At 57.4% G+C, this 27,480-nt stretch overlaps 1 protein-coding gene across 2 annotated transcripts in view; it reads left to right on the forward strand.

The window, feature by feature from the left end:
- The window catches only part of CARMIL1 (capping protein regulator and myosin 1 linker 1), a 145,760-nt gene that overhangs the window by 106,878 nt on the left and 11,402 nt on the right, over window positions 1-27,480 (forward strand). For both annotated transcript variants that reach the window (XM_037051398.1, XM_037051399.1), the window contains exons 25-33: window positions 2,540-2,668; window positions 3,296-3,427; window positions 8,602-8,777; window positions 11,607-11,694; window positions 13,648-13,797; window positions 20,551-20,617; window positions 20,849-21,045; window positions 22,956-23,059; window positions 25,288-25,717. In XM_037051398.1, the coding sequence (XP_036907293.1) occupies window positions 2,540-2,668; window positions 3,296-3,427; window positions 8,602-8,777; window positions 11,607-11,694; window positions 13,648-13,797; window positions 20,551-20,617; window positions 20,849-21,045; window positions 22,956-23,059; window positions 25,288-25,717 (1,473 nt within the window). The remainder of the gene's footprint in view (window positions 1-2,539; window positions 2,669-3,295; window positions 3,428-8,601; window positions 8,778-11,606; window positions 11,695-13,647; window positions 13,798-20,550; window positions 20,618-20,848; window positions 21,046-22,955; window positions 23,060-25,287; window positions 25,718-27,480) is intronic.

Here is a 27,480-nt window from a genome sequence, read left to right on the forward strand (position 1 = left end):
TAGTTTCCCCTAAAAATACCAGTCAAACTCAAGGATTACAAGGTATTTGAGGAAAACTTGCAGCATGTGTCAAAGGAAGAGCAGAGCAGACCACAGCGCTGAGCTGAGCTGGTTCGCAAAAGGGGACCGGGGTGGCCGCTGGGGAGGGGCGTCCTCGCAGAGCGGGGGGGCGGCGGTCAGCACCCGGACCGAGGCAGAGCCTCGGGCACCCCAACAAGCTCCGGGATGGTTTTTATTTTTTTGCAGGGGGCGGAGGTGGGGAGTGGAGGAAACATTTCACGTGCACTGAAAAGGCAGATGGGAACTAAGTCAGAGAGTTGAGACATTCTAAGTGACCGACAGCCCTCTCATAGGAATGGGAAAATGTAAAAAGAGAAACAATAGAAAAAGCTGAAAAAGCGTGAGAATAATAGAAAACAGGAGTCTTGGGTTGAGGTGACCTACTAAAGTTGATCAGAACAAATGGGCACACGACCCTCCGCTAGACTCTTCCTGGCCAGATACCAGAATAAAGAAAAAAACCTGAAAGCGTTCCAGGGAGAATAAATGGAAACCTTACCGGGGAGCTGGGACCGGTCCTTGGCCCTGGTCCCAACTGCTAGAAGCAAACGAGGAAATGCGTGTCATTCAGAGGGTGACCTGTTGTGGACCGAGAATTCTATACCTAGCTCTCTTAGCAGGGAACCTGAAGGCGGAGTGAAACTATCTTGAGGTGTGGGCCCAGAAATTCCATCCCCACTTCCCCCATGAAGTCTTCTGAGGAGTTTCTTTCGCATAAAAAAGAAAATAAGGAAGTGTACAGTGAGGCACAAATGAGAAGCTATAGCAAAAAATAAAATCATAAAAAGTTACAAAAACTGGTAGCAGCTTTTAAAAGTGGTCACTCTTGGGATAGTCGGCAAGATTGAAAGACATGCAATTTAATTTCTTTCTCTGTGGACCCCATAAGCATAACTCCGTAGCTGCATTTAAGTGGGTTTAAAATTTTCATACCAACTTAGACAAAAAGGAAAAGTCGAATTATTGTTACAACGAAAATTGTTGTTACTGGAAATTAAAATCAGGCATTGGAAAGGCAGAAAGTTGAGGGGTGGTATACCTGTGTGCTAAATTTTTAGTTGTTATTTTCTAAAATTTAAAACGAAAAATACGGAAATGAGACCAGTGTTTGAATTCAGGATGGAAGCCAGAAGACGGGAGAGACCAGCAGGTCCTCCAAGCGGGCTGTCACTGGGCGGAGAGGGACTGACCGTCCTGGGAGGCCACGGGCGTGGCTTGCACACTCCCTGCCTCACGCAGGGGCGGTTGTACGTTTTGTAGCTGCTTCGTATCAAGAGAGGATGATGGAAGGGCGCCCGTGATAAAAGCCTCACGGGGAGCGTTTGCAGTAGGGGAAATTTCTCGGGTGCCTGTGGGCACAGACTTTCAAGAGAGGAGGGCTCTGTCGGCCAGGCGGCTCAGTGGCTTTTGTCCCCTCCCTCTTCCCAGCATCGTCTGAATACGCTGCAGTCAGCAGGTGTTATTTGCAGAGAAGTAAAGCGATGCACGTTGAGAAAAATAATTACGAATATTTGTGAAGTGACAGGGCGACTTGGGAGAACAGCATTATTTTGACATTACCAGAGCCTTGTTTCCTGCAAGGGACTGATCTCGGCCCTGAGCGCTTGGTGGCTTCTCGTCACTTCCCAGTTCCCATGTTGGNGAAATTTCTCGGGTGCCTGTGGGCACAGACTTTCAAGAGAGGAGGGCTCTGTTGGCCAGGCGGCTCAGTGGCTTTTGTCCCCTCCCTCTTCCCAGCATCGTCTGAATACGCTGCAGTCAGCAGGTGTTATTTGCAGAGAAGTAAAGTGATGCACGTTGAGAAAAATAATTACGAATATTTGTGAAGTGACAGGGCGACTTGGGAGAACAGCATTATTTTGACATTACCAGAGCCTTGTTTCCTGCAAGGGACTGATCTCGGCCCTGAGCGCTTGGTGGCTTCTCGTCACTTCCCAGTTCCCATGTTGGAAGTGCGGAGACCGCTGCAGCCAGACCCTGACCATCTGCCGTGGTTTCCTTAGCAGACGTCTCGGCGTGCCGCGTGCTTCCGACTTCTTCCTCGTTCACAGAGGGGAAATCAGCTGCAGCTGCTTCTCTCTTAAGATTTATTTAGACAGAAGGAAAGGGAGGGGGAAAGAGAGGGAGAGAAACATCCATGTGTGGTCGCCTCTCGCACGCCCCCTATTGGGCACCTGGCCTGCAACCCAGGCATGTGCCCTGATGGGAATCGAACCGGCCACCCTTTGGTCCTCAGGCTGGCGCTCAGTCCACCGATCCAGACTGGCCGGGGTTACACGCCGCCTTTTGTAAGCCACAGAGGGGATTGGATTTCCTTCAGTTTTCCTGGGGTTAATGTTGCCCGAGGCTTTTCCTGCAAATCGACAGTAATGGGCCACGGGCTGCCCTCTCGGAAATTCCAGAGGGAAGAAGTTTCCGTCCTCATTTGTTCTGTGCTTCCTTCCACCCGAACCCGGGCTGTCACCTCGCGCGTGGGCAGATGATCGACAGGATATGTGTGAAGGTCCAGGACCACCTCAACTCCCTGCGCAACTGCGTGGGGGACGCCGTCCAGGAGGACGTGAAGGCGGCGGAACGGCTCATGCGGGACGCGAAGAACTCCAAGACGGTGAGTTTCCGGGCAGGCTGCGTGGGCGTCTTACGTGACGAAAAGCTGATGTAAACTTCAGTTTTGGAGACTAGTTCCAAGTGTCTTTTCCTTTCTACCGACGTCCCAGGTTACTCACCAGGGGCAGAGGGAGGTGGACGCCTCTTGGCTTCCTTTCTGCGCCCCTTGCAGCACAGAGAAGGCCTTGAGTACAAAGGCCACCTTCCGGGGCTGAGTCACCCGGAGGCAGCTTAAAATGGTAACAACTCCCTCACCGTTCTTCTGCTCACCGCTGTTTGGAGGGCACTCTCCCCTGTCACCTGAAAGAAGTCTCTCTCACCGCAGAATTTGTCCCCACGGTACAACCTGGTTCTGGCTCGGCTGTTGGAGTCATACACTCATTGGTGACTGTTCCGAGTAGGAGGGACCCTGGGGCTCAGTCAGGTGGAGACGAGGTGCAAGCAAAGGTCCTGTCCTGGTGGTTCCCACGCTGGGCCTCAGTGTCCTGGTCTGTTCAGAGAGCCTTTGATCAGGACAGGTGACGGCTGACCTGTCACGCCCAACAGTCCTTCTCCGTCCTTTCTGCCAACTCTGCAGGACTTTGGGGCTTACCGACGTACGACGGGGGTTCTTCTGTTTTTCTCACAGTTGTTGCCAAACTTGTACCACGTGGGCAGCGCGTCCTGGGCAGGAGCCGGTGGCCTGCTGTCCAGCCCCATTCAGGAGACGCTGGAGTCCATGGCCGGAGAGGTGACCAGGGTGGTCGACGAGCAGCTGAAGGTTCGTGGTCTCTGCGATCTGGGGAAACGACGCCGTCATGCCTTCACTGCGTGGGGTAGCGTTCCTGGGTCCAAATGGAACGCTGTGTCTTTTCCGGCTTCACTGATAAGTTTTGGAATAACTTCTATATCAAGGTCAAGAAAACCTGTCAGGTGTTGCCGTTTGGGTCTCGCTGGCAGACCTCTAAGTGAACTTCAGGCAGGCAGGTGGCCCCTGGTGGGAGACCGACCGGTTTGTAGCATGAGGCACCAAGAGAGGAAGGCTGCTCTGGGAAAACTGTCTTCTGCTGACGTGACGTGGGGAGTGGGCAGCGGACGGGTGCAAGGACAGTCCTCACGAGCGGCGGCTGGGAGCCTGGGGGCAGGAGAGCGAAGCCACAGGCACCCGGAGTGGCCGAGACACGTCTCTGAGACCAGTCCCTGAATTCAAGGGTTGGGGTGGCCTGAGCCCAGCTTTCCCTTAAGGTGACTTCAGGTAACAGCTGCACCAGGGACTCCACTCGCGGGGCGTCTTCATCGTTTCCAGTCTCCCCGTTCCGTCCTGTGGATGCCCTGGCGTCCCGGGGCCTTCAGTCCTCCCAGGCGGCTCCTTTACTTTCACACCGAACACCTCGCCTCTGACACTCTGGTCACCAGCTGTGGCACTGTCCCCACCACACCGTCACCTGCAGTCGGCCCCCATTCGGACACCATCCACCTGAGACAGTGGCAGGCCCCACAGGGGAGGGGCTCTGTCCCACGAGACTGCCCCCCGTTCAGAAGCCACCACACGTCCAGTGTCACCTGTGCTTCTGACTGGTGGCCGTGGATCTGAGGCTGTAAGGACCCCCTCAGGTTTGAGTCATCGGCTGGAGCCACTCACAGAGCTCACACTTACCCGTGTGTTACGCGTGGCAGAGGGTGCAGGTGACCATGAGATGCACATGATGCGTAGGGCAGGCGTGTGGGAAGGGCGTGGGCTCCCACAGCCTCTCCGGGTGCCACGGGCTCGTCACCCGCAAGCTCTCCGAACCCTGACTCCTGGGGTCCCCTGCAGGCTCCTTCACACAGGCCTGTCCACCACTGGCTCCATTTCCAGCCCCTCTCCCTTCACAAGAGGACAGGGCACCAGGCTGAACACCCCGGCTTCTGGTCATGGCTTGGTCTTTCCTGCCGCGGTCATGTGGGAGTCGCCCAGAGTCCCGTTGTTGGGGCCGGGGGTGGAGATCAGCAGGCAAGTTCCACGACCTCTGAGGCGACCTCTGAGGCGGCTCAGCAGCTTTCTCGTCTCTGGTGAGCCCTATTTATTGGGTGAGGGTCTGTCGGTGCCCCGCCCCCAGCCCAAACGGCTCTAGAATGTTCGCTTTTGTCTGGCTTTGCTACTGGAATTGGCTGCTTTGCCACCCCTACACCCACATTCAGTGTATTAACCTTTTACTACTTGTCTCGTGGGTTGAGAAAAACCTCCATTTGTAGTTTGGATTTTTTTATTCTTTTTTTAAAAGATTTTATTCATTTATTTTTAGAGAGAGGGCAAGGGAAGGAGAGAGGGAGGGAGGAAACATCCGTGTGTGGTTGCCTCTCACGTGTCCCCAACTGGGGACCTGGCCCGCAACCCAGGCACGTGCCCTGACTGGGAATCGAACTGGCGGTTGAAGGCCTGCGCTCGATCCACGGAGCCACACGGCCAGGGCTGGGTGTCTTTAATAACCAGTGAGACCTCGGGCAGTTTTGCTTCTATCCCTGTCTCTTCCCTTGTGAGTCACGCAGTTGCGTCTATTCCCTGCTCTCCTCCTCTCGAGAGCTGCTCCCACGCCGGGGCTTGGTGGACCTCAGACCCACGTGGCGTGTGGCCGTAGGGACGTCCAGTCCCCTCCCCCCTCTGCCCCGTTCAGAGGGTCGCAGCCGAGAGACTCCGAGTCTTCGGTCTGCTTCCTCTTGTGCCCTGGGGGTCGGCTCCTGCTAGTTAGTCCCCACTGAGAGGCAGCAGAAGGAAGGTCTGAGTGTTTCCAAGCCTGAAATAATAGGAATAGATTTAGGACCTAAAATGTCTTTCTGTGCACAGCCGTTCCCCACGCATTTTGACGTGCAGCTTCCCGGCCCCGAGCCGGGTCCCCGCTGCTCTCTACCCCTCGGCGTCCTCCCAGGTGGGACCCACCTTTCTCTCCTTCTCTCCATCTCCAATGTCCCAGGTCTTAAATGGACCATTTTTTCCTGTTCCCCATGGGCTTGGTTTCTTTACTCTCCGTCCTTTGGGGGGCAAATCCTCAATCACAGCTTCTCAGTGAAATGTCTCTCACCGGTTTCCTTTGAACTGGGTGTGACAGACGGCTTCACTGGCTGGCAGTCAGCTCTCCTTTGCGTTTACCTGGTAAATAAATGCTCATCATTCTACTGTTTTAAAATTTCAATTTGCATCTTCATATGGCTTCCCAGTGCATCGATTTTCTTCAGCTTATGCAGAAAACCGTGTATTTTTATTATAATCAATGTTCAGGTTCTTATTAAACTACTAAGGTCCTTGTTTATTTCACTACTATCATCCATTTTTTCTGGTTAAAAGTGTCCTTTTGCTATTTCTCAAATTCTCTAAAATTCACATGGGATGCTCTCAAAAGCTGATGTGGATGGATTTTTTAGTAAAGACTTTATTTGTGTATTTTTAGATAGGAGGGGAGGGAGAGAGAGAGAGAGAGAAATATCAATGTGTGGTTGCCTCTTGCACATCCCCTTCTGGGAACCCAGCCTGCAACCCAGGCATGTGCCCTGACCGGGAATTGAACCAGTGATCTTTTGGTTACAAGCTGGTGCCCTGAGCCACACCAGTCAGGGCAGATTAATTTGATAAAAATAAATCTTTAGCATGGTGAATTAGACAGACCAATGGCACCCGAAGGCCCAGATTCATGTCCTGGGCTTCCTGCCGCCGCCAGCTGGCTCCTCGCAAGCGGCTTTGCCTGGTGGCCACTTGGGCTGCTTTGCGCCGGGTGGGCTTGGTCTCAAGACGATCGGGGTCTTCCCTGCTTTCCTGTTGGGTCGTCCTGTGCGATGACCATCAGTGGGCAGTTTGAATGTTGCCTGAGAACGATTTTAAATAGCTCTTTGAGCCGTCTTTAAAAAAAATATTATTTCAGGAAAGAAAAAGAAATGGCCAGAGGAGCCAGCCTTCTTAGCAAACTTCCTGAGGAGAAAGAGAGTCGGTTTGGAAAAATTCTTTCTCCGAGAGGAGGGGGCGCCTTCTCCGGACCGGCCTGGTTTGGGGATTTAAAAACAGCAACCCTCCCCTGGTTTTTCCTCTTCGCAGAACTAACGTCTATTCCCGGGGTAATAAATGAATAGGGGCGATTTGAACGTTTTAACATAAAAGACACATTCATTTTTTTTCCTTCTGGACTTACATTTTAAGAGCGCTTACGTTGGCCTCGGAGATTCCTGATTTCACTCGGGGCCTAAACGGTAAAACACGGCCCTGGTCAGTTTTGGATTTGCTGCGGCAGCGAGGCCTGCGGGCTGCGGGCTGGAACCGGCCCGTGGTGACCCAGCTCGGCCGGAAGGGTTCTCCCAGGGTCCCCGAGCAAAAGGGAGGACGGTTTCAGAGCTTTGGTTTGGCTGTTGGACGTGTGAGCGTGGCTGCCGTGCGAAGGGTATTAATCCAATGCACTTTGATCAGTGTGTGGAACGACGACAGTAATGCCTGATTTGTGCTGCAAAACCCCCCCCCCCAAAAAAAATACAAGCCAAATGCTAGACGTGGTCACTGACGTCGGTGAGGAGCGAGCGGAAGCCTGTGGTCTCCCGGTTTTACTCTGGAGACGGTCGATGTCGCACCTGCGTCGTCTGGTCTAATGTCGACCAGACATGTGCTCCCTGAAATTTGACTCGATTAAACAAAACCTGAGGTGCCGTTTCTCGGTTGCCTTGGTCACATGTGAAGCGATCGACGGCCAGGAGTGGCCAGGGGGTGACGCCAGGGGTCCCGTCGTCTCCGTCCTGAGAGCACCTTGGACGCGTAACAGGCTCAGCAACGGGGGCTTTGAGGGACTTCCCTGTGGCTGCCCCCCACCTGTGCTCCTGCCCCCTCGCCCTCTGCATACACCGTGGTGGGGGGCCCTGGCGGGGGCCCTGTGCCGTGCCTGTGAACACGTGAGTGGACAGGCCACCGTACCCATCTGTCCACCATGCTGCTGCAGTGTCAGCCTCGTCCGTGCGGTGGCAGTGACGGAACGTGCCCGGGGTTCAGCCTGGGGTCCCGGCCGAGGAGCGGCACCTCTGAGGCAGATCCGCACTGTCGTCTGTGGTGGACGCGACTGTTAGGTCTGCGGGACACTGCGCCGAGCACCTTACACGTGACGGTCACCTCGTCCTCAGTGGTCCCCGGAAGCAGGCGCTTCCTGACTTGCCACTTTACAGACGAGGAAAGGAAAAATGAGATGGGGACCGGGCCCAACGTCACCGGGCGAGGGTTCAGTTTTAGGTCAGACGCGCAGGTGGCTGTCCCTTCCGCAGTCACCAGCCCCCTCGGCTCCCCTGCTTCAGCTGTGGACGGTCGTCTCGCCGAGCTCACGGAGGCCGGAGGACAGGCCGTGCCGAGACGTCTGTCGGCCTCTCGGGTGTGTGTGTGTGTGCGAGTGAGTGCTGGTTGCTGCTGCTGCTGTTTGGTTCGTGAAGTGCTCCGTCCGTGTTTTGTCCGCCACTCATGTCCTTGCTGTCATTAGGACAGGGGTAACTGTGCCTGACTCTGAAGTTTTTCCTTAAGAAGAGGAAAACTGGCCATCGTCTGTACTTTTCTGTCCCCGACGGCTCGGCAGATGGGATGGGTCCCCCAATTTGCGGTTCCCGTGGTTTGCAGAACCACAGGAGCGTTCGGGTCTGGCGTGCTGTTCAGGGAACGTGTGCTCATGGACCCGAGAGAACCGCGTGGGGGGAGCGGGGTGCCAGGGCTGGTCGGTGTCTTCCTGAGTCTCCTCTCGATGCCTCAGTGCCGAGCACCTGGGGCCCCCCTCACGGGGCAGATGCCACGTGACTTAAAGGGGTTGAGTCCCCGAAAGCCCGGCCACCCACTGTCACTGGTCCCCGGGTGCAGCTCCGAGGCCTCAGCCACGTCCCTGGGCTCTGAGAGCGTGTCCTCTGTGACCCCGCCTGTGTGGGTGGCGGTGCCCCCACGGTCCGCCTCGCCCTCACTCTGCTGCGTCGCAGGTGCTGCTGGAGTCCATGGTGGACGCTGCCGAGAGCCTGTGCCCCCACGTGCTGAAGAAGGCCCACCTCCGGCAGGACCTGCTGCAGACCAGCACCGAGAAGATCTCCATCCCCCGCCCCTTCGTGAAGAACGTCCTTCTGGAGCAGTCCGGGGTGGACATCCTCAACAAGATCAGGTGGGCGCCAGTGCGCACGGCCCGCAGCCTCGCACGGGGAGGGTGGCGCGTCCCGTGGCAGGGACCCCGCACGGCCGCCGCCGTGCCCCTGGCATTTCCAGGCAAGACGGCCATGCACGGGCTCGTGCCCGAAGCGCGTGCCGCTCTCTGCTCTTCTCACGTGTTCTGTTTGTCGTCGTGGGACACGCGTGTGTGGTCCCGCCTTTTCCTGCTGCTGAAGCCTGTCTTCCGCTGTCATAGCTGGATTTTTACACCCAGACTCTGGGTGGTCACCCCCCTTCCAGGGAAGCTCAGCTCACTCTCTGATTCTTACTTGGGGAATCACAGGACAGGACGCCCCCTTCAGGAACGTCCTAAGTTTCCCATTTTAGCCATTTCTGGGTCTTGATATTTAGGTGCAGCGCAAATAACTGGGTCTTATGTGAAAAGTTGCGAGCTGTGCAAACACATAAGGATGTTGCTGAATGACAGCCTGCAGGAAAAATGCGAGTGAAAATCAAAATAAGCCCCGAATTGCGTGCTCACAATCCAGAAATCCGCAGCTGGCCCCTGCCAGCCGGAGTGGGGAACCGTGAGGGTAGGGGCTCTGCAGTCGCTGCAGAGTCTCGCGCCTGGGACCCAGCTGGCCTGTGTCTCAACGGCACTTGTACAACAATGGAAAAAAATAAGGAAATTGTTAGAAATAAGATTGTAGCCCTTCTGAGCTGAGTTCCAAGACAATGGGAGGGACTTGAAGGATCTAGGAACACCGTGTGGGTTGACAGCCCCACAGGCTGGCGAGGTGATGGGCTGCGGCCCTCCCTGCCGAGCCTGCGTTTCCACCACCTGTAGTTTCGAGAACCGCACTGAAGCCTCGTGAGCACTACGGGGAAAATGCGCTGAGCGCCTTGTGAGCACTAAGGGGAAAATGTGCCGAGCACTGTTCTCTTCTGACGGCCGATCGAACCTCCGCAGTGCACGACCTGGTGGCTTCACTGGGGCACCCAGTGCTGTGGGGGCCGGGGGGGGGCGTCCCCGGGAAGGGGCCAGTCCTGAACAGTGAGCAGCCGGGCACAAGTCCTGACGCCAGTGAGTCAGTTAGAAGTCACCAGCTTCTCCCTGGGCGTCTTGTCACATGTGATCCTGAGTGCTGACAGGGAACACACGTACCCACACACATGTGCACACACGCACACCCACACAAACATGCTCTCACACACACCGGCTCACACGTGTGCACAGGCGCATGTACCGGTTCGGTTGTTTCCTCGGAAATCGTGCGGTACGGATGTCCAGCCGTATCCGGAGCAGAGTGACAGAGCTGTCTGAGACCTTACGAATGCTCACTGAGGACTCCTTTCTGGTGCCCCCCCCCCCCGAAGGACACGCCCCACCCCTCACGTCAGAGACGGAGGGAGCTGGGAGGAAAGGGAAAACGGCAGACTCTGGGGTTTCTCGAGGAAGTAAAATCCGCAAATGTGCCTGTGGAGCGTTGGAGGCGGCATTGGTGAGACCGGATTCTCGGCTCCTCTGAGAGTTGGGGGGGGGGCCTGTCATCTGTGCTTCTAGTAAGAGACCCGCGAGTTGACCCCTGTGGATAACAAAGTATCAGACACACCGAATCGCTACTGAGGCCTTGTTCGGGGGCAGACGTTAAAGCCAGGTTCTCCACCTGCAGCCCAGGAGGCTTTTCAGCATGGGCATCAGGGGGTCAGGGGACTCCACGGTGCGTGAGACACCTTCCCAGGTGGGGGGACCTCGGTGCAGATTGGCGCCTTCGGTTTAGGAAGGTTCTCCCTGGTACGCAAACAGCCTTTCCAGTTCAGTCTTACGACGAAATAACGTCGTTGTGGAAAGCCCTTCTCTGCTCTCAAAACCCGCCTTCCCAAGCAAGACCGGGAGGCGATGCCGGGCTGTGGCTGAAGTGTCTCCAGCACACGGGCCCTTCGGTGCGCCGAGTCTCCACACGCCTCTGTGCATTTATGCTGCGGTTCCGACGGAAGGCACACCGGGAATTTGGACGCTGGGGACAGAAGACAGCCACAGTGCTCGCTGTCACGCCAGCTCTCCCACCGGAGCCTGAACGGTTACATTATTTATTAGTGAAAACTGCGAGCCACGGTCTGGTGTCTGGGCACCTTTAAAAAAATGTTTGGTTAGTCCTCCCCCAAGGGTTTAGCTTTACTGAATTTAGAGAGACAGAGAGAGAGAGACATTGATGGGAGAGAGACACATCGATTGGTCGCCTCCCGTGTGCACCCCAACCGGGGATCAACCCTAGGGTGATGTTCCAACCAACCGAGACACCTGCCCAGGGCCATCGGGGCAGCTTCTTCAAGTCAGGACGAGACACACTGAAACAGCATCTTGGTGACATTTGCTCATAAAAGACAGGACAGCCGTGCGTGTGTCACTGTGCTCGAAGTGCGGTGGTGAGTCGGGGTGGACGCGGCGTGTCAGCTGCCAGGGGACTCATCGGAAGGTCTGTAGCGGGGGGGCCTCGCCACCAGACTGGACCTGCCCCGCCGGCCGCGGCCTGGCTTGTTTTCGTTTCTGTCAATGGGCGGATTGTTCCCGACCACACAGGGCAGGTGGTTCCCATTACGTCGGTCTTTTTCCAGATGTCTCCACTTCTGCCACTAAGCCGTGAGCTCTGAGAGGGCAGAGGCCGGGCGGATTGGTACAGGCAGCCTGTTGCCTGTGTGTTTACGGCGGTGTTTGGACGTCTCCGTCCCTGTTCACACATCCCCGTGTCCCGCCCGCCAACCGCACCCACGTGGCGCCCGGCGTGGCTGACGCCTCCCGCCCCCCCAGCTGAAGTGCCTCCCCGCTCTGTGGGTTTCTCCGCAGTGAGGCGAAGCTGACGGCGGCCTCCTTCCTGTCCGACCGAATCGTGGACGAAATTCTGGACGCGCTTTCCCACAGCCACCACAGACTGGTGAGTGCCATGCCACCCCTGTGGGGACGCAGGACGCCGTGGGCCAGCGGGGTGGGCTCTTTTCCACGCCCTGCGCTGTGGCAGTTTTCGGGGTGAAGACCCCAGCTCCCCGCTTCCGCTTCCCTGTCCCTTCGAGGGAGCGTCCCAGCCGCGCTGCCGAGGGAACTCGGAAAGCAGAAGTGGCGGCGTGGAGAAACCTCCTCTGTCCACAACACCGACCAGCAGCGCGGGGCGGGGATGGTGGGGAGACCTAAGAATACGATTTGCTTGTTTTTTATGTTTTTATCTCTGTCATCTATTTTATTTTACATCCTTTTTATCGAATCAGTGGGGGGACAGTGGTTAACACAGTTGCACAGGTAGGTCTCAGGGACACAGGCTCGCAGTGCGTCCTCGTACTTGGTGCTGTGTGCGCCCCCCACCCGAGTCCCGTCTCCCTCCGGCTTCATCTCTCCCCCCCAGCCCCATCCCCTACTCCCACTCCCCCCAAATGAAGATTGTGGTCAGTACTAGTTAAGTTGTCCAGGCTCGTTTTGTTGGTTTCTGAGGTGGTCGTTTGAGGATGGACTGTTCTGGAAAGCACGCAGGGACATGTTTGGAGGCCACAGGAAACGTGGGAGGGAGGCGGCCTCGTCCCGGGGCTGCAGGGCGGCCCCACGGGGCGAAGACCCGCTTCTTTCTCCAGAGACTGGTTCTTCCCCGAGGCAGGGCCTGCTGGGGGAGGGGGTCGGCGCCCTCACGCTTCTCGGAGGTCAGGCCCCAGGACCGGCGAGAGCTGCCCGTCTCACACGCCAGTGAGCTGGCGAGGTAGAAGGTGGTTACGGCGTTTCTCCAGAGAAAAATGTCCGATGGACGTTGAGTTCTTGGGTGAGGCTGGAGGACACCAGCACGAGGGGACAATGACAGCTTTGTCCCCGTGAGGCACACCGTACGAGTGTTTTGAAAAAAATTCATCTCGGGAACATACATACGGCTGTCGTCTGAAATCCAGAAGGTAGGCAGGGCCTCTCCAGCACCCTGCTCAGATCCGCCGCGGGCTGGAGCCGGCCCGCGGTGGACGGCGGCGACTCTCCGTGACAGTGTGCGGTCAGTGAGCAGGCGGGCCGTGGAGAAACCTGTCGAGCCGTTCGGCACGGCCACCCTATGCACACGCAGGCTGTGTTTCTGAGTCTTTAATTTTCAGTGTATCTCACCAGCCTATTAGTGCGTAGCGAGGTGGAAGTGTAAAAACTGGTTTATTAACAGCACATTTGAGCAAAATGGAGCTCGTGCCTCAGCGAAGAGCTACTTTACGACCTGGAGCTCCCAAGTCACACTTGTTTTTTAAAAATAAGCAGAAACGGAGTCGGGAGCACAGCCTTTACAGGAAAGTTGGTTGGGAAACACAGCGCCCGGGACCGCCCCAAAGGGCCCCTGGACGGCGCAGGGGCCGGGCCTCGGGTCCCGTGACCGCACGTGGGGGCCACGTGGAAAGTTTGCAGGACTCCCTCTTTGTCCTTCCTGAAGAATTTCACTACTTGGAAAGTACTTTCTTTTTTTTACATTGTACAAAGAAAGTGGCTTTTCTGAGCAAAGAGGTGGGAATGCCTCCTGGCAGACCCTTGTGAGTGCAGTTGAGTTGCAGCTCTCCAGCTTCAGGAGAAGGGCTTCAGCGCCTCGTGTACAGGAAAACACGCGCCTGTGTTGCGTGTTTGCATCCACGTGGCGAAGATGGTATTTTTCAAAAACAAAGTCTCCAAAGACATTGTTTATAGAAAGGAGCGTTTGTCTTCTCGGGGTACAACCCTCTGCCCCCCAAAGAAAGATACCGAGAGAGGGGAGTGAGGCAGTCCGGTGGGAGTGTGTTAAGGGCAGTCATTAACCACGGTCACCGTCAGGCGCCATCCTTGGCGGGAGCCCAGCCACCCTTCGGTTCCGCGTCCAGGGTTAATTTGCGCTGTGTTGCCTCCCCAGACCGAACACTTCGCCCGGCGGGGCAGGACCCTCCCTGCGGCCGAGGCCCTGGACGTGGAGCTGGCTGACGAGAAGCCCGCCAAGCGCCTGGCGCCCATGGTGGAGGAGCTCACCGAGCTGGAGCGTCTGGAAGACCTGGACACCTGCATGGTAAGGCACGGGCGCTGCGAGCCCTCGCCCCCGCTCTTTCCAAAGTCGCCCTGTGCGTGCAGACCCAAGAAAATGCCCCTGGGGACGATGCGCTCACAGAGGCGTTGAACTGTAGGGGCCGTAAGTGAAGTTGTGGACCTGAAGGCTGCTGCCCAACTTTTTCTTTGTAATTTCGGGAAAGTTTTCTTAAAGAGAACCCCCACCCGCCCCATCCCAAAGAATCTGAACATTTCAGTGAATGTGTCCTGAAGTGGGCCCGCAACCCTGGCATGTGCCCTGACCAGGAATCGAACCGGCGACCCCTTGGTTCGCAGGCCAGTGCTCCATCCACTGAGCCACACCAGCCAGGGCCGTGTTTACATTTTGGAGCATTAGAAGTCGGACACTGTGTTGTCATAGAGTACTTATTCCGACAGCTCTGAGGAAATCATTCACACGGACTTTCCTTTCCCACGTGGAATTAGGAGCCCCCGACATGCGGAGCCGGGGGGCTGCTTTGGGAGATGCTGTCATTTCATTATAACCTAAAGTGTTTGTTTACAGCCCAAATCCTGGGACCCTTTCCCCAGGGCATTCCAAAGTAACTCAAACGTCTTCTTACGCATCCAGTCCACTTTCTACGAGGTCTGACCTGCTGGGCGCTCTTCCAAGTCCATGAATAGTAACGACCTGGCAGTATTAATTAGGTGTGTTAATCGCTTCTGTTTGACAAGGGAGGAAACTGAGGCCTAGGAAACTTCAGTAGCTCATATCCAGGGTGCCTGGGTCCCCTGTGTGCAGGTAGCTGGGAACTGAGCCTGCCGGAAACAATACGTGGATGTCCTGTTGGTTTACTTGCTACAGCCGAGTGAAATTTTGAGTTGGATTTTGTTAGGCTTCGTGCTCTCTGGAAAATGTCTCCTTACCACCAGCAGATAAAATCAATATAGAAACAGAATTACCTGTGGAGGGTCTGCAGCTGCCCACCCTGCAAGCCTGTGCCGTCTTTGAGCACCGTTGGGGACACCCGTGTCAAAAATATGACCTGTTCTGCTGTTTCCAGTTGTGTGAAAGGAGTCTGCCCACTGCTGGCCTCCCGGGAGTGCCCCGCGCCTCCCTGCGTGCAGTTTGGTCGGTGACAGTGATTAATTAGCTTCCCAGATCTTATCACTTCAGCACACGTGCCCCTGTGTCCCGCCGGAACGAGTGTGTGCCGGGAGCCGGCATCATCTGTGGGCCGAGTGTGGGCAGGCGCCTCCCCGCTGCCTCTCAGCTGCGGGTCGTGGCCGGCCCTGGGGTGGGTGCAGGTCTCATTCCGCTGATGAGCATCCCTAAGTAGTTCGTTTGTCACTCGAGAGAGTTTAAAAGATCGCCCAAGTTCAGGGTTCAGTGAGCGTGGCCAGGGGGTGAGGACACAGCGTGTGCCCCTCACGCGTGGCCGGCTCACTGCTTGCAATGATCCGTTCCCTTGTCTCAGTGAGCATCAGAGCAGTTTTAAGTCACGCACAGTCGCTCAGGGACGCGGCCCGTTGACCCGCTGCTGTTTCCTGGGAAGGAATCGTGAGAGCCTCGAGTTTTCACAGAACACAGCTCTGGAGGCCTTTCTCCGACGACAAAATACCAATGACTTTCCCTGAATAAAGTCAGCCGCAGATTTCAATGTAAAAAAAATTTTTGATAAAGATTTTATGTATTCATTTTTTAGAGAGAGGTGAAGGGAAGGTGAAAGAGAGGGAGAGAAACATCAGCGTGGGGTCGCCCCTCACATGCCCCCAACTGGGGACCTGACCCCCAACCCAGGCCTGTGCCTTGACTGGGAATCGAACCGGTGACCCTTTGGTTTGCAGGCCTGTGCTTGATCTGTTGAGCCACATCTGCCAGGGCTCAATGTAAAAATTTAAAGATTTTCAAAATACAGGTTAAAATTCAGCAAGCGTTCATTTGTCGTGATGAAATGCTATTTTGAAACCAGTCGCCTCATTTTCATGTCCCCACAGTTATTAATTGAACTCCTCTCTGAATAGTAATTCCAAGTTCAGACTGTTACGTCCTGATCTCCTTTGAAATGAGTTGGCGACGGAGAATTTCCTATAAAGTAATGCTGCGAATTGATAATAATTAAGGAGTCTACGTGACGAACGTGCTTGCATGTATTATACTATCCTGACACTTCTATTTATTATATTTTTGGTAAATTAGAAAATGTTGGGAATGACTAGTTGGGGGAGAAAGCGTGAGGTGTCTCTGATGAGTCTGTCGGGCAGAGAGGGGGACACCTCCGTGAGTGACTAGGGCCCAGGAAGGAGTTTCTGTCCATCTGACGCGTGGTGGAAAATGAGGACAACGGAGAAAATCTCCGTGGAAGCGGGTGTGTCTGAGTCGAAGGACAGTCTCTGCACTTGATCTTGGGGCCTGAACTCCCCGAGGGGCGAAGATGCTGTTGCAATGACAGCTCCTCTTGTTAAGAACGTCCGTGAGGTCCAGTTGTGGTTCACCCAGGGGTCGGCCCCTCCTCACTCCCGGCGGGTTCTGGAGCCCCGGCTCATGTCAGGCTCTGTTGGGGCCCCAGGTCCGGACGAGGAAGAGACGGAACCTGGCTGCCCTTTCCAAACGGAGATGCTCACCTTGTCCGTCACCCATGCTCCCATCACGACCAGCCTGTGACGCCCCGGGTGGCTGCCAGTTGGCGCCATCTCTGGTTCTGTGCTGAGCACCTTGGATTCCTGATCTTGTTCACTCCTCTCGACAACGTATTTCACTAACCAGGAGGCCAGGTCTGGCTTGACAAAAGCACCGGCTAGAGTCCCACAGCCCCGACCGGAAGTGGCAGGTCCAGGGTTTGAACTCAGTCCTCGGAAGCCAAGCCTTGCCCGTGCAATGAGCTCGAGAGATGGGGTGACCTCCCTTCACTCACCTGGCTGTCCCTGGTCCCAGTGGGGGCGTCATCGAGGAGCCAACCAGGGTCCTCCCTCCGCTGGGAAGTGGAGTCGACAGTTGCCATGGTTTTCCTTCCACGGGTCCGTGTTTTTGTTCTCGGATCCTTCTAGAAGTTGAGCTGCTGGAAGCGTTCCTCGCCTTCACTTACACAGTTGTGGGCTGGGCCGTGGGGAGAGGGCCTGTCGTGTCCGGTTAGTCTTTGGGAAAGGGAGGGGGGTCTGACCCTACGGCCAGGCCACCCAGGTTGGCCTCTGCCCTCCCTTTTTGGAGGTTTTTGAGGGGATGTATGTTAAAGAGGCAGAGATCCGTATTCCACACAATTCAGGAACATTGGAAAACACATGGTAAACGTTTTCTCCTTTCGTTCAGCAAGGCTATTTCTGATTTAATGCAATGGATCGTAGAATGAGATCTATTTGAGGAGGATTCCCCGAAAGAGCATGAAGTTAGGCGCCCAGAGACTGAGACTTTCAGGGTGTTGCTGACGGGAGCTGGTCACGGTGATGGAGACTCGGGGGCAGGGGGCAGGGGCCACTGTGCGCTGAACGGACCCGCTGTTCATGCTCCCAGACTCAGGAGCCGACATTTCCAGAACGTGAAGGAGATGCCCTGATGATGGTTAATGATGACCAAACTGGTTGAATGAATCTGAGAGTTAGTGTGAAGAGCAGGTGCCCACTGAGGTAGAAGGCGCACCAGGCAGACAGGTGACCGCCGCAGGGTCAGCCTCACACCCTTTCCTGAGGCCTGCGTGACTGAGCGGATTCAAAGCTGCCTCACCCGAAAGCGCAGCGGGAGCACGGAGGGACGGAAAGGACCCCGGCAGGGACGCCCCCGCTTGGTTCCTGGGACCGGCCCCCGCCCAGGACCGCTGCCCCCTCGGGGCTGGCCGATATGCATGTAGTGCCTTTGGAGCTCACGCCGTCTCCGTCCCCCAGACGGGGTCTGTCAAGGGCGCTTTGCACACTCTTAGCAGACGAGGTGACGTGTCTGAGGTTCTGCAGTTTCAGCCGCGCTCCTGCTTCGGCTCATAAAAGCCCTGCGCTCTCCCCGTCCTGGCCCCCGTCCTGCCTTCTCCCTTGGCTCTCGAGGCCTCTGTGGCTGCTCTGTTTGCTTGCGAGTGCTGCCCTCCCCCCCCCCTCCTTTTGGTAACACTGGTGCCTGTTTCCTCGCCCATTCACACTTTTTCCCTTTCTTTTTGCTGCATGGAGACCCTCTGCTGCACAGGAGTAAGTATTCACTGGCCCTGCTGTTTCCGGCTGCCCGGGTCTGCGCTCCACTGTCCCTTTGCTTCTGCGCTGCCTGGCTGCGTCCCCAGACACGGCCCCATTGCCCCCGCCCATAGGCCCCGGATGGACCGGGCAGCGACGTGCCCACCGCACTGGGTTCCTCCTGACGGTTCAGCTAGGAGACAGGCCGTGGGTGTCAAGCGCCCCAGCCGTGTGCCGGAAGCAAGTGGTGCTGATGGGGAGGGTGTGGACGTGTGGGAGGGGGACGGTTCTCACTGCATCCTGGGCGGGGGGTAGTGCAAGGACCTCCGTTTGCAGTTCTGCTTGTTTTCCAGGGTTATGGGTCATGGGCATCGCGATCCCCCACTTGGGTCACGAGAATTTTACTGACCTGCTTTGCAACGGCGCTGGTGTGTTTGTAACCAGCTTGTTTTGTTAACCTCGAGGGAAAGGAGCGATTAGGATTCTGGAGCGTGCAGTTTGCGGGGGGGCGGGGGGGGTGTTTATTATTCTCTGTGCGAACTTGTAAATGAAGACGGAAACTACTCCATCCTGTTTTTGTGGTGATAGGAACAATTTAACTCTCGTTTTTTAAGACATCAGTGTGTCTGGGAAGCCCATGTTAAAAGCCAGTCTGGTGGGGAATAACTGTGATGTGTGTAAGGTCCTGGAGTTCGTCCTTCCCTCGGGGTCAAGGGGGCACATTGCTAACAAGCTCCGGGGGGTGGGGGGAGGGCAGTGTTAGATCCGTCACAAACACGGGACCAGAGGGGTGAGGTTTCGGGGCTCCGAGTTCTGGAAGGACAGGGCCGGACACTTCAGTCCCTCGGCTGGCCCTCTCCCTGCAGAGTCACGGTGGCCAGTGATGTCAGAATGAGACAGGGGTCTGTGTTTAGGGCTTTTCCCTCTACAGTTACATTGGAAATGGTGTAACGCTTTGTTCCTCAGGGGTCCCGGAGAGGTGAATTGAAAAACCACTCTGTGTTACGAGTGCACTTTTGAAGATAAAGCCGCTCCGTCCGGGCTGGAAGCAGTGGTGGGCAGGGACAAGCCCAAACCAATCTGTGAGGTGGCGTCTGGTGTGACCGCCTCCACTTCTTGCTGCCCCCCCAGGGACAGGCCCATCATGATTTCTCCGATCAGAAAGCATGTAGGCAGGCACAGACAGATGTGCGGGAAGGTGGAGGAAGACAGAGGCGCAGGCTGGGAAAACGCGCCCTTTCGTTTGGGTACAAAAAGGGAAGAGAGTTCCGGTTCTGCAAAGGGTGACGCAGCTGCTGGTTTTCCTGGATGGCGGTGTCTCACCGCAGGGTGGGGCTGGGGGGCCCGCAAGCCAGCTCCCGGAGAACCAGGGCCCTGGCTCCATGCGGACACGGGAGCGGGGGACCCAGCTCACCCCACCCAACCCCGTTTCCCCTTGCGTTATGTTTACATGTCACAGGGACCCAGGAATAAGCCAGTTGTACTGAACAAGCCCATGTTACGGAAGGAAACATTCTCAGGGAAGGAAGGAAAGGTGGGGAGGGGAAGGGCTCATCCTTTTCTCTCCGTGGCCCCCCTTTAACCCCATGGAAGGAAGAGGCCGGGAAGCAGGCCGTGGGTGATGAGAGAGCCCTGTCGCAGGGCTGTGAGCTCACCCCAGGCACACCTGTGAGACCCGCGGGTGTGTGAAGACCCCGTGAGACGGAGAACGCCGCGGAACGTGTGCCCTCCCCGCGTTCGCGTGCTGCGCCCATTTACACAAACACCGATCCGGTGTCAGGCCAGCTGGACGTCGCCAAAACCCACCGCCGGTGTCTGCGGGCGGCTGGTGTGGTAGGAGGGACGCGGGCCCTTGCGTCTGTGTCTGCGTCTGCCCCGGGCGCTGCTCCTGGGGCAGCTTGAACGGCCGCCGCCGCCATCTCCGTGACTTGAATTTGTACGGCTGACGATGGCCGCCCCTTCCGTCTCTGACCTGAGTGAGACTGAGTGAGGGGGAAGCAGGGGCCCCGCTCAGGCCCAGCAGCTGACAGGACACCCTCGCTGGAGAAGGGCCCTCCCGATGTTTTGGCCGTGGTTCGGGTTCTGGTTCCGAGTGTTAGGGGCCCGGCAGGGCCCAGGCCAGTTCTCCGAGGAGTGAGAGCAGACACACGCACTGCCGAGTCCTCAGTCTCAGAGCCCGCAGCAGGAGGGGGAAAATCTGGGTGGCGGACACGGGAACCAGACCCCGCAAACGGCCTGGATGGCCAAGGCGAGAGTGGGCCTCTGACGCCGCTGTCGCTGCTGTAACGCAGAGTGAACAGTTGTGTTTCCAGTTTTTAGGAACTGACTTTACAGGCTTTGGTCTTCGACGTTATATGCACCTGGACCCCCGCCTGGGCCGCACAGGGTGAATCCTGGGTCAGGAGGACGGGACCGGCTGGGGGTGGGCGGGGAGAAACGCTGGAGAAGGCGTTGGAGAGCACCCCGCGTCAGAGGCACCTGGGTCCCGTCCCCTCCGTCGGGATGCCCCAGGGCGCCCCCACCGTCATCCCAGGAGGCAAAACAGCGGGTCCTGGGTGTTCCTGAAGGTCGAGGGGCACGTTCTGAGTGAACACCTGGCTCAGTGCCTTTTGTGTTTTGTTGCTAGATGACCCCGAAGTCCAAGAGGAAGACCATCCACAGCCGGATGCTGCGGCCGGTTTCCAGGGCCTTTGGTGAGTGGCTGGCTGCGCCCCCCCCCCCCCCCCCCCCCCCGGGCCCCCCNCCCCCCCCCCCCCCCCCGCCCTGGGCCTCTCACCTGCCGGGGCCTCTGGACCAGCCGCTGCTGATACAGCCAGGTGGTCTGCAGGTGGCTGTTTGCTCTTCCGTGAGGGACTCCGGTCACTCCAGGACCTCTGGGCCATCTCCGTGCAGCGAGCGTGGTCCCCGGCTTTGCTTCCTTGCAGAAATGGAGTTTGACCTGGACAAGGCGCTGGAGGACGTGCCGATTCACGTGGAAGACCCGCCCTTGCCGGCGGGCCGGCCGGAGAGGCGGGGCTCGGGCTTCATCTCGGAGCTGCCGTCCGAGGAGGGCAGGAAGCTGGAGCACTTCACCAAGTGGCGGCCCAGGCGTCATAAGAAGCAGCAGCCCACCCAGGCAGCGGTGGGTGGGGGGCCGTGGGGGCGGGAGGGGGGCGGGGAGCCCTGCACGGGGTGGGGGGCTGCTGAGGGGGCTGAGCCCTGTGCCTGCGATGTTCACGCTGAGCAACTGCACTTGGCGCTCGGCGGATTTGGAGCCCACAGCACTGCGGCTCCTGCCTCTTCGGGACAGGGCTGTCCTCGGAAGTCCCCGGAAAGACGCCTGTCACGCGGCTGAGACAGACAGGCCGCCTCTATGCAATCTGACAGCATCCAAGTGTAAAAAATGCTGGAAATCACGAGCAACGAATTTGGTTGTGATCGGGCCTCGTTGGTGGTGGACTTGGGAGTGGGTGCCTGACCCCCGGTGACCCTCATGCTGACCTGCTCTGGCACCCGTGCCGTCCGTGGCCCAGACCTGAGCCATGGGGTCACCGGTAGCCCCGCCTGCTCCACGGCAGGCAGGGACGGGAGTGTCAGTGCTGGGACCACGTGAGCCCCGCGTGTTTCCAAACCGGGGACTGACTTTCCCTGTAGACCTGTTTCCCCTCAGCTCGCCCCCCCACCCCGCCCGGGAGTTTAGTTGGAGGAGTAGGTCTCCCCCGTTCTTTTTAAGTGAGAGAGAGTGTGTTTCAGATGGGCGAAGATTCTAGAAGGTTACCGAATAAACAGTTCCTCTGTGGCCCATTCCGCGTGGAGGGTCATTCGTGGTCTCATTTATACGTGGAATGAGGCAGAGGCTGGGGAAAGAGGATGGTGTGTGCTTTTCTTATACGTTTAAAAAATAAGAAAGAAGGGAGGGGAGGAAGGCGGAGTCCGATGGAGGAGAATGCTGGGTGTCCCCTGGCCAGCCGGGCTGTGTCCTGGGCGGCGAGTCCAGCCGTGCGTCTGCAGGGGCCCAGCGTTTCCCGAGCCCGGAGCGCTGGACCCTGGGGTTCACAGTGAGAGCCCCCTGCCTCAGGATGTCCCTGTGTTTGAAGTTCTCAAAGTGCTTCCCCCTGGAGCGGTTCTGAGAGGCCCCCTCCCGGGACCCTCAGCCCCCTGTGCAGCAGAGGAGGAGGAGGTCAAACCGTCTTCATCCTGGGTCTTTGGTAGGGGTGACCACGGGACGTCCCCCGTGATCTCTTTGCCGGTTTGTGCATTTTGCTAGGGTTGATCAGACTCAGTGCCCCCCAGGCCGGCCCTCGCCGACCTCGTCCTTGGTGGTCCCCAGCCTCCGAGGTCTCCAGGCCACGCTGGGGACCGCGTCTACTCTCAGCGGGTCTGACATTCTCATTTGGATTTTCTCAGCTCTGAGCGCCAGTGAGAGGGGCCTGTCATTTTTCTCTTTTTTGTGTCGAAACAGTCCACCCAGTTTGGGTTTCAAAATGACACACCCTTCACAACATTGGCAGGGAAGTGCCCTCCTTTCTGAGTCTTGGGGGGTCAAAGAAAGATCTCTGGGCCTCTCGTTGCCATAGGCAGCGCTGGTTCACCTTCACATCTGTGGAGTGACCACTGTGATGACCACACGACCCAGGGCCCTGGCCACAGGGGCCCAGTCGGTGCAGGTTCGATCCCCGGGTGGGCGTGTACAGGAGGCAACCGGTCCGTGGATGTCTCTCTCCGTGTCTCTCCCTTCCTCTCTCTCTGAAATCAATAAAACACATCCTTGGGTAGGATTACAAAAAGCAGAGAAAAGAAGCAGTCGTGTCTTTACAGCCTGTTGGGTCCGAGCGGTTTCTGAGGCACCAGCAGCTGCAACCCCCACCCGGGCCTTTGTCCCTCCCGTGTCCCCCGTTCGTTCCTTTTGCCCCCGTCACACGTGGACACGTGACTCCCGCCCCATCTCTCAGTCTGTGGTCCCTGCACCTGCCTGGCGGTGCCTTGAACCTGGCGCCTGGTGCCCCTGAGGTCACCGCCTCTCCGTCAGCGCCGCGCCTGTCTGGTTTGCAGGTCTGTGCCACCACGGCCGCGGCCCAGGACGGCGAGCAGAATGGCCTCATGGGGCGCGTGGACGAAGGGGTCGATGAATTCTTCACCAAGAAGGTGACCAAAATGTGAGTTCAGAGTCGGCACTCGTAATGCGTTTTAATTCGCACTTAACTTACGAACTCGGCAGTTCACCCGTGGACCTGAAGCTCCTTTATTCTGCCTGTGGGTGCGTCTCTGCAATGGGACTCACTACTCTGGTGGTTTGCAGAACGGGACCTCCAGGCCGGCAACCTCACTACCAGCTGGGCCCGTGTTAGAGCGGCGAGTTCCCAGCCTCGGCCCCGACCCGGGGGCCCAGAAAGTCGGCAGGGGGAGCCGGGCGTGAGGACCTTGGTGCTGGTCTGGAAGGGACCCTCAGTCAAGGCAGACCCATCCCCAAAACACGCTTAACCTGGGTGTGTGTCTGAGGTTTTCTCCCCTTTGCGACACCACCATCTGGAAGGAATCGAAACCACCCGATGGGCCGTGGGAGGCAGGCAGGCGCCCGGAGGGGAACCACTGGTCCCTGTGGACGAGGGCCCAGCGGGAGGGCCACCTACCGAACGCTCTGAGCTTCGGGGCCCACTTGTTTGTCTCTGACCTCGAAGGGTGGCTCACTGTCTCTGGGAAAATTCCAGGCACCAACTGAAACGTCATTTATTCTTTGAAGCCCCCCCGGGGTTGCCCCCCTGCCCCCTGTTTGTTGCTGTTTCCCTGCAGCCGACTCGACACCTTCCGTGCCCCGTGCGTGTCTGAGGGTGCACGGTCCTGGGACACTTCGGTTGGGTGGTTTTTTCCCAGCTCGGGGAAAGGATGAGCAGATTCTCCAGGTCAGAGACTCCAGCAATGGCACCTGAAACAGGGCCACGGGGGGGGGGGGCCCATACTGATTTGCTTCCATGTCTTACTCTCCCTGTAGAAGGCCACTCCCTGTGAGCCGGACCGCGTCCTGTTTTCCGTAGTAACCCCAAGGTCTGCGACACGGCCCGTGACACATGGTTGGCCTTCAGTCACCGTGGGGTGTCCTACAGGACAGCTGCAGATACCACTGCAGCCTCTTTTTCCCCAAACTTCAGAACGCGGTTTGTAGTTAGTGGGGCGGCCGGTGCGCATCTGAGTGGAGCATGCGAGCCCTTCCACCCGCCCCAGGTCGCTGCCTGGCCTGCGGGCGACCTGTCCAGGGGCTCAGAACACGATCTGGGAACACTGAGGTGTCAAGTCCACTCTCTGCAAAGGTGCTGCCTGGGAGGGGTCTGCCCCGGCCTGGACAGACGGGCGTGGCTGCGTCGGTTTTCGTCACACAGTGCCGGGATGGCCGGCCAGCGATCGGTTTCCTGTTGCTTTGCTGAAGCACACAGGGCCGGGCTCAGGCACAGCCCGGAGGTGGGCGAGGGTGTTTGGAAATCGAAGTTTGACGTGCTCACCATTTAACATGTCCGATGTTCTGTAAGGCTTTTTACAAAAAAAAAACAAACAAAACTCCCTGTGTCTCGCCCGTTCCCGGAGCCCGTTGACTCCTATTCCTCGAGCCGTTTATTTTTGTCCTTTGCCTCCAGATTCCTCAGTAACTGGCAGTTTCCTGTTTTCCAGTTTCAGGTGGTGACTGTAATTAGTGAGTCCTCACTCCAGAGGGTGATGACATAGCTGCCACTGCCCACGGGACACACATAGGCAAGCACACTCGCACACATGTGCACACTCATGCGCACACACGTGTATGCACATGCATGCTCTCCTCTTTCCCTCCTGCTTGGTCACATCACAGTGGTGGGTCCCCTCAATGCCCCGTGTTGACGTTGTCATGACCCTGGGGACAACCACTGACCGCTTTTCTCTCAGTTGCCCCCCCTGGTGGATGGTCATAAGCAAGGACCCAGCTCGTCCTCTGGGTTGAGCACAGACAAGGGCGGGACTTCAGATGCGGTCTGACCATCCTAGAAGGACTTTAGCGGCTTATGGGAGCGTCGCTGTGCACCAGAGTCCACCGGGTGGTGGTCCCCGAGTCTGGAGGCAGCCGGTGTGGGTGGGGGGGGCTCTGGACTGTGGGCCAGAGCCCTTAAATGTTCAGCACATGAAACTCGTCCTTCCCACCTCTGCTGGTCCTTGCCCTTGTGGTCCTGAGCGCCCCCACCTGGGGGATGTGGGTGCGGTGCCCCCTCCTGCTCTGTTTCCCGCACTCGGTGACTCCCGGCCGCCTCTCGAAGCTTCGGGGTGGCCGCCCTGTAAGCAGCGGCCCGGCATCGACATCCAGGCTGATTCTGGCTGGAACGGGAGTCACAGTGACGCCAACAGCGCCCCTTCTTTCGACTCACAGGAGATCATCCGCGAGAGGCCCGGAGGCCCACGAGCTCGTTGAGGGGGGCGATGAGAAGAAAAAGAGGGAATCTCGGAGGAGCGGCTTCCTCAACCTGATCAAACCCCGGTCCAAGGCCGAGCGGCCGCCGACAGTCTTGATGGCGGAAGAGCCGTCCTCCCCGAAGGGCGCGGTCAGGGGCCCGGCTGTGGACACGCCCAGGAGGGACACAAAGCTGTCTGAGCACAGCAGCAGTTCCGAGCGGACAGAAGAGACGAAGACGCCCGAGGCCCTGGATGAGAGCCAGGGGGACGACGCGGCGAGGCCGGAGCCCGGGGATGGCAAGGGCAGCCCCCAGGGCGGCCGGAGGTACGGGGTCCAGGTGATGGGCAGCGGGCTGCTGGCGGAGATGAAGGCCAAGCAGGAGCGCCGCGCAGCCTGTGTGCACAAGGTGAGGGCCCTGGGGACGCGCCGCCCCTGTGGGTGACAGGGGCCTACAAAACAGTGCTTTGGTTAAGTGAAATCCCCAAGCCAAAGGGTTTTTCCTTTTTAAAAAACTGGCATTCGGGCCACATGCTTCCTGGGAACCGCGGCGTCCCAAGTCCGTTGTTCGTGGCACCTGCCCAGGTGCTTCCTGCACCTGTGACAGGAGTGTGTGACACACAGCCGTCCCAGGGGGTCCCCAGACCTGGGGGTCTCTGAGCGTCCAGTCCCGGTGGACCCGGGGGAGACCGGAGGTAAAATACGGGAACCAGGTTCTAACGACTGTAGAAATGTGGGCCCGTTTTCTACATATGTCGTAACTCATCTCCCTTTCCCAACCTAAAAATTCCCGGCTCTATTCCCGACTTAAAAGCCAAAAGAAAGAACCGTCAAGGTGTTCCTGTTAGAATTTGCCCAACACCTTGACCGCCACCAGGCCGTCTGTCGCTGTGAGGAAACAGTTAATGGGGTAAACACCGCTGGGTCTCCCCGACTCTGACTCAGTGCATTATTTATTTTTTTATTTACTCTCTGAACCTGTGTTTCAAGTGTCAGTTGGGATTTCCACCCCCGTCCTACGTTTCCCCTGCGACTACTGGGAGGGCAGTGTGGTCACTGGCCGTTGGGTGCCCGCGTTCCGCCCCCGTTTCTGCTGAGGTCCTCTGAGTTTGCGGACCCGGGTCCTCCTGGGAAAGGGAGGGCAGTGGGCCACAGCCACTCACCCCAACACACCCTTAGTCCCCAGAGGGCAAAGGGTGAACTCTTCCAGGGTGGGGAGGGCTGTACCTCCACACACCTGGACGTCGCTTTTTCACGACGTCCAGCCTCCCCACCAGACAGTGCAGCTGCCCGTCCGCCACGTCCGGTCACCGGTTGCTGCTCCCCCACTCGCCCCCAGGGCAGAGTTCACTGACCGCCCTGCTCTGCACAGTCAACCGGGAGGCCCGAGCGGCCAGCACTGGTCACACTCAGAGTAAACGCTGGGACCGAGTCATTGGGGGACGGACGAGCTTAGACTTGGGTCTGACCGTGAGCTGTTTTCACTGACGAGCTGCTTATTTATTTAACCGCTGTTTCCACCAAAGCAGTAGCTGCCTTTTGGTAGAAGGAGGAGCCACTCCAGGGGCTTTTTCCACGGTGCTTTGGGTTTGGGACAAAAATAGACTCAAAGGGACACTGTTCTGGTTCAGTATTTGTTCACCGTCCATACTGACGATCTCTTAGCGCCACCTAGTGCCTGTTTGAAGCAATGACAATGACAAAAGCCCTTAGCAGGAGCTTACAATTTCTATCAGTCAGGGGCATTCACTCTATTAGAACAATAAAACAGTAAGAAAAAGCTTTTCAGAAACCAGCTGTCCAGTATTTTCCCCTAAAATCCCATGACTGTATTTTTTATAAAGTTAGCACCATGAGCATCAGTGGTGAATACACTGTTGATAAAAACCAGACACATGTCATCTTCACCTTCCTCTTGAGTCATCCTCTCCACACTGCTCACTGTCGATGTGTGCACCTGAAAGGAAAGAGCTGTGAGTGGACGTGTGTCACCTGTCACTCACTGAGACGGGAGGGACGGGCCTGGGCCGCCTGGCGGGCCGAGTGCCCCAGCTCCGGTCGGGCTTATCTGTCCCAGATCCTTCCATGTGACCCTCGCAGGTGATGCGTGTGCTGAATGCTGGCCAGTTTACTTGCATTTATCTGCCGCTGAAACGCCACTCCTGTGCCTTG

This window comes from Sturnira hondurensis, unplaced genomic scaffold (assembly GCF_014824575.4).
Source record: "Sturnira hondurensis isolate 20B ecotype Veracruz unplaced genomic scaffold, ASM1482457v3 Scaffold0007217, whole genome shotgun sequence".
Taxonomy (NCBI): Eukaryota; Metazoa; Chordata; class Mammalia; order Chiroptera; family Phyllostomidae; genus Sturnira; species Sturnira hondurensis.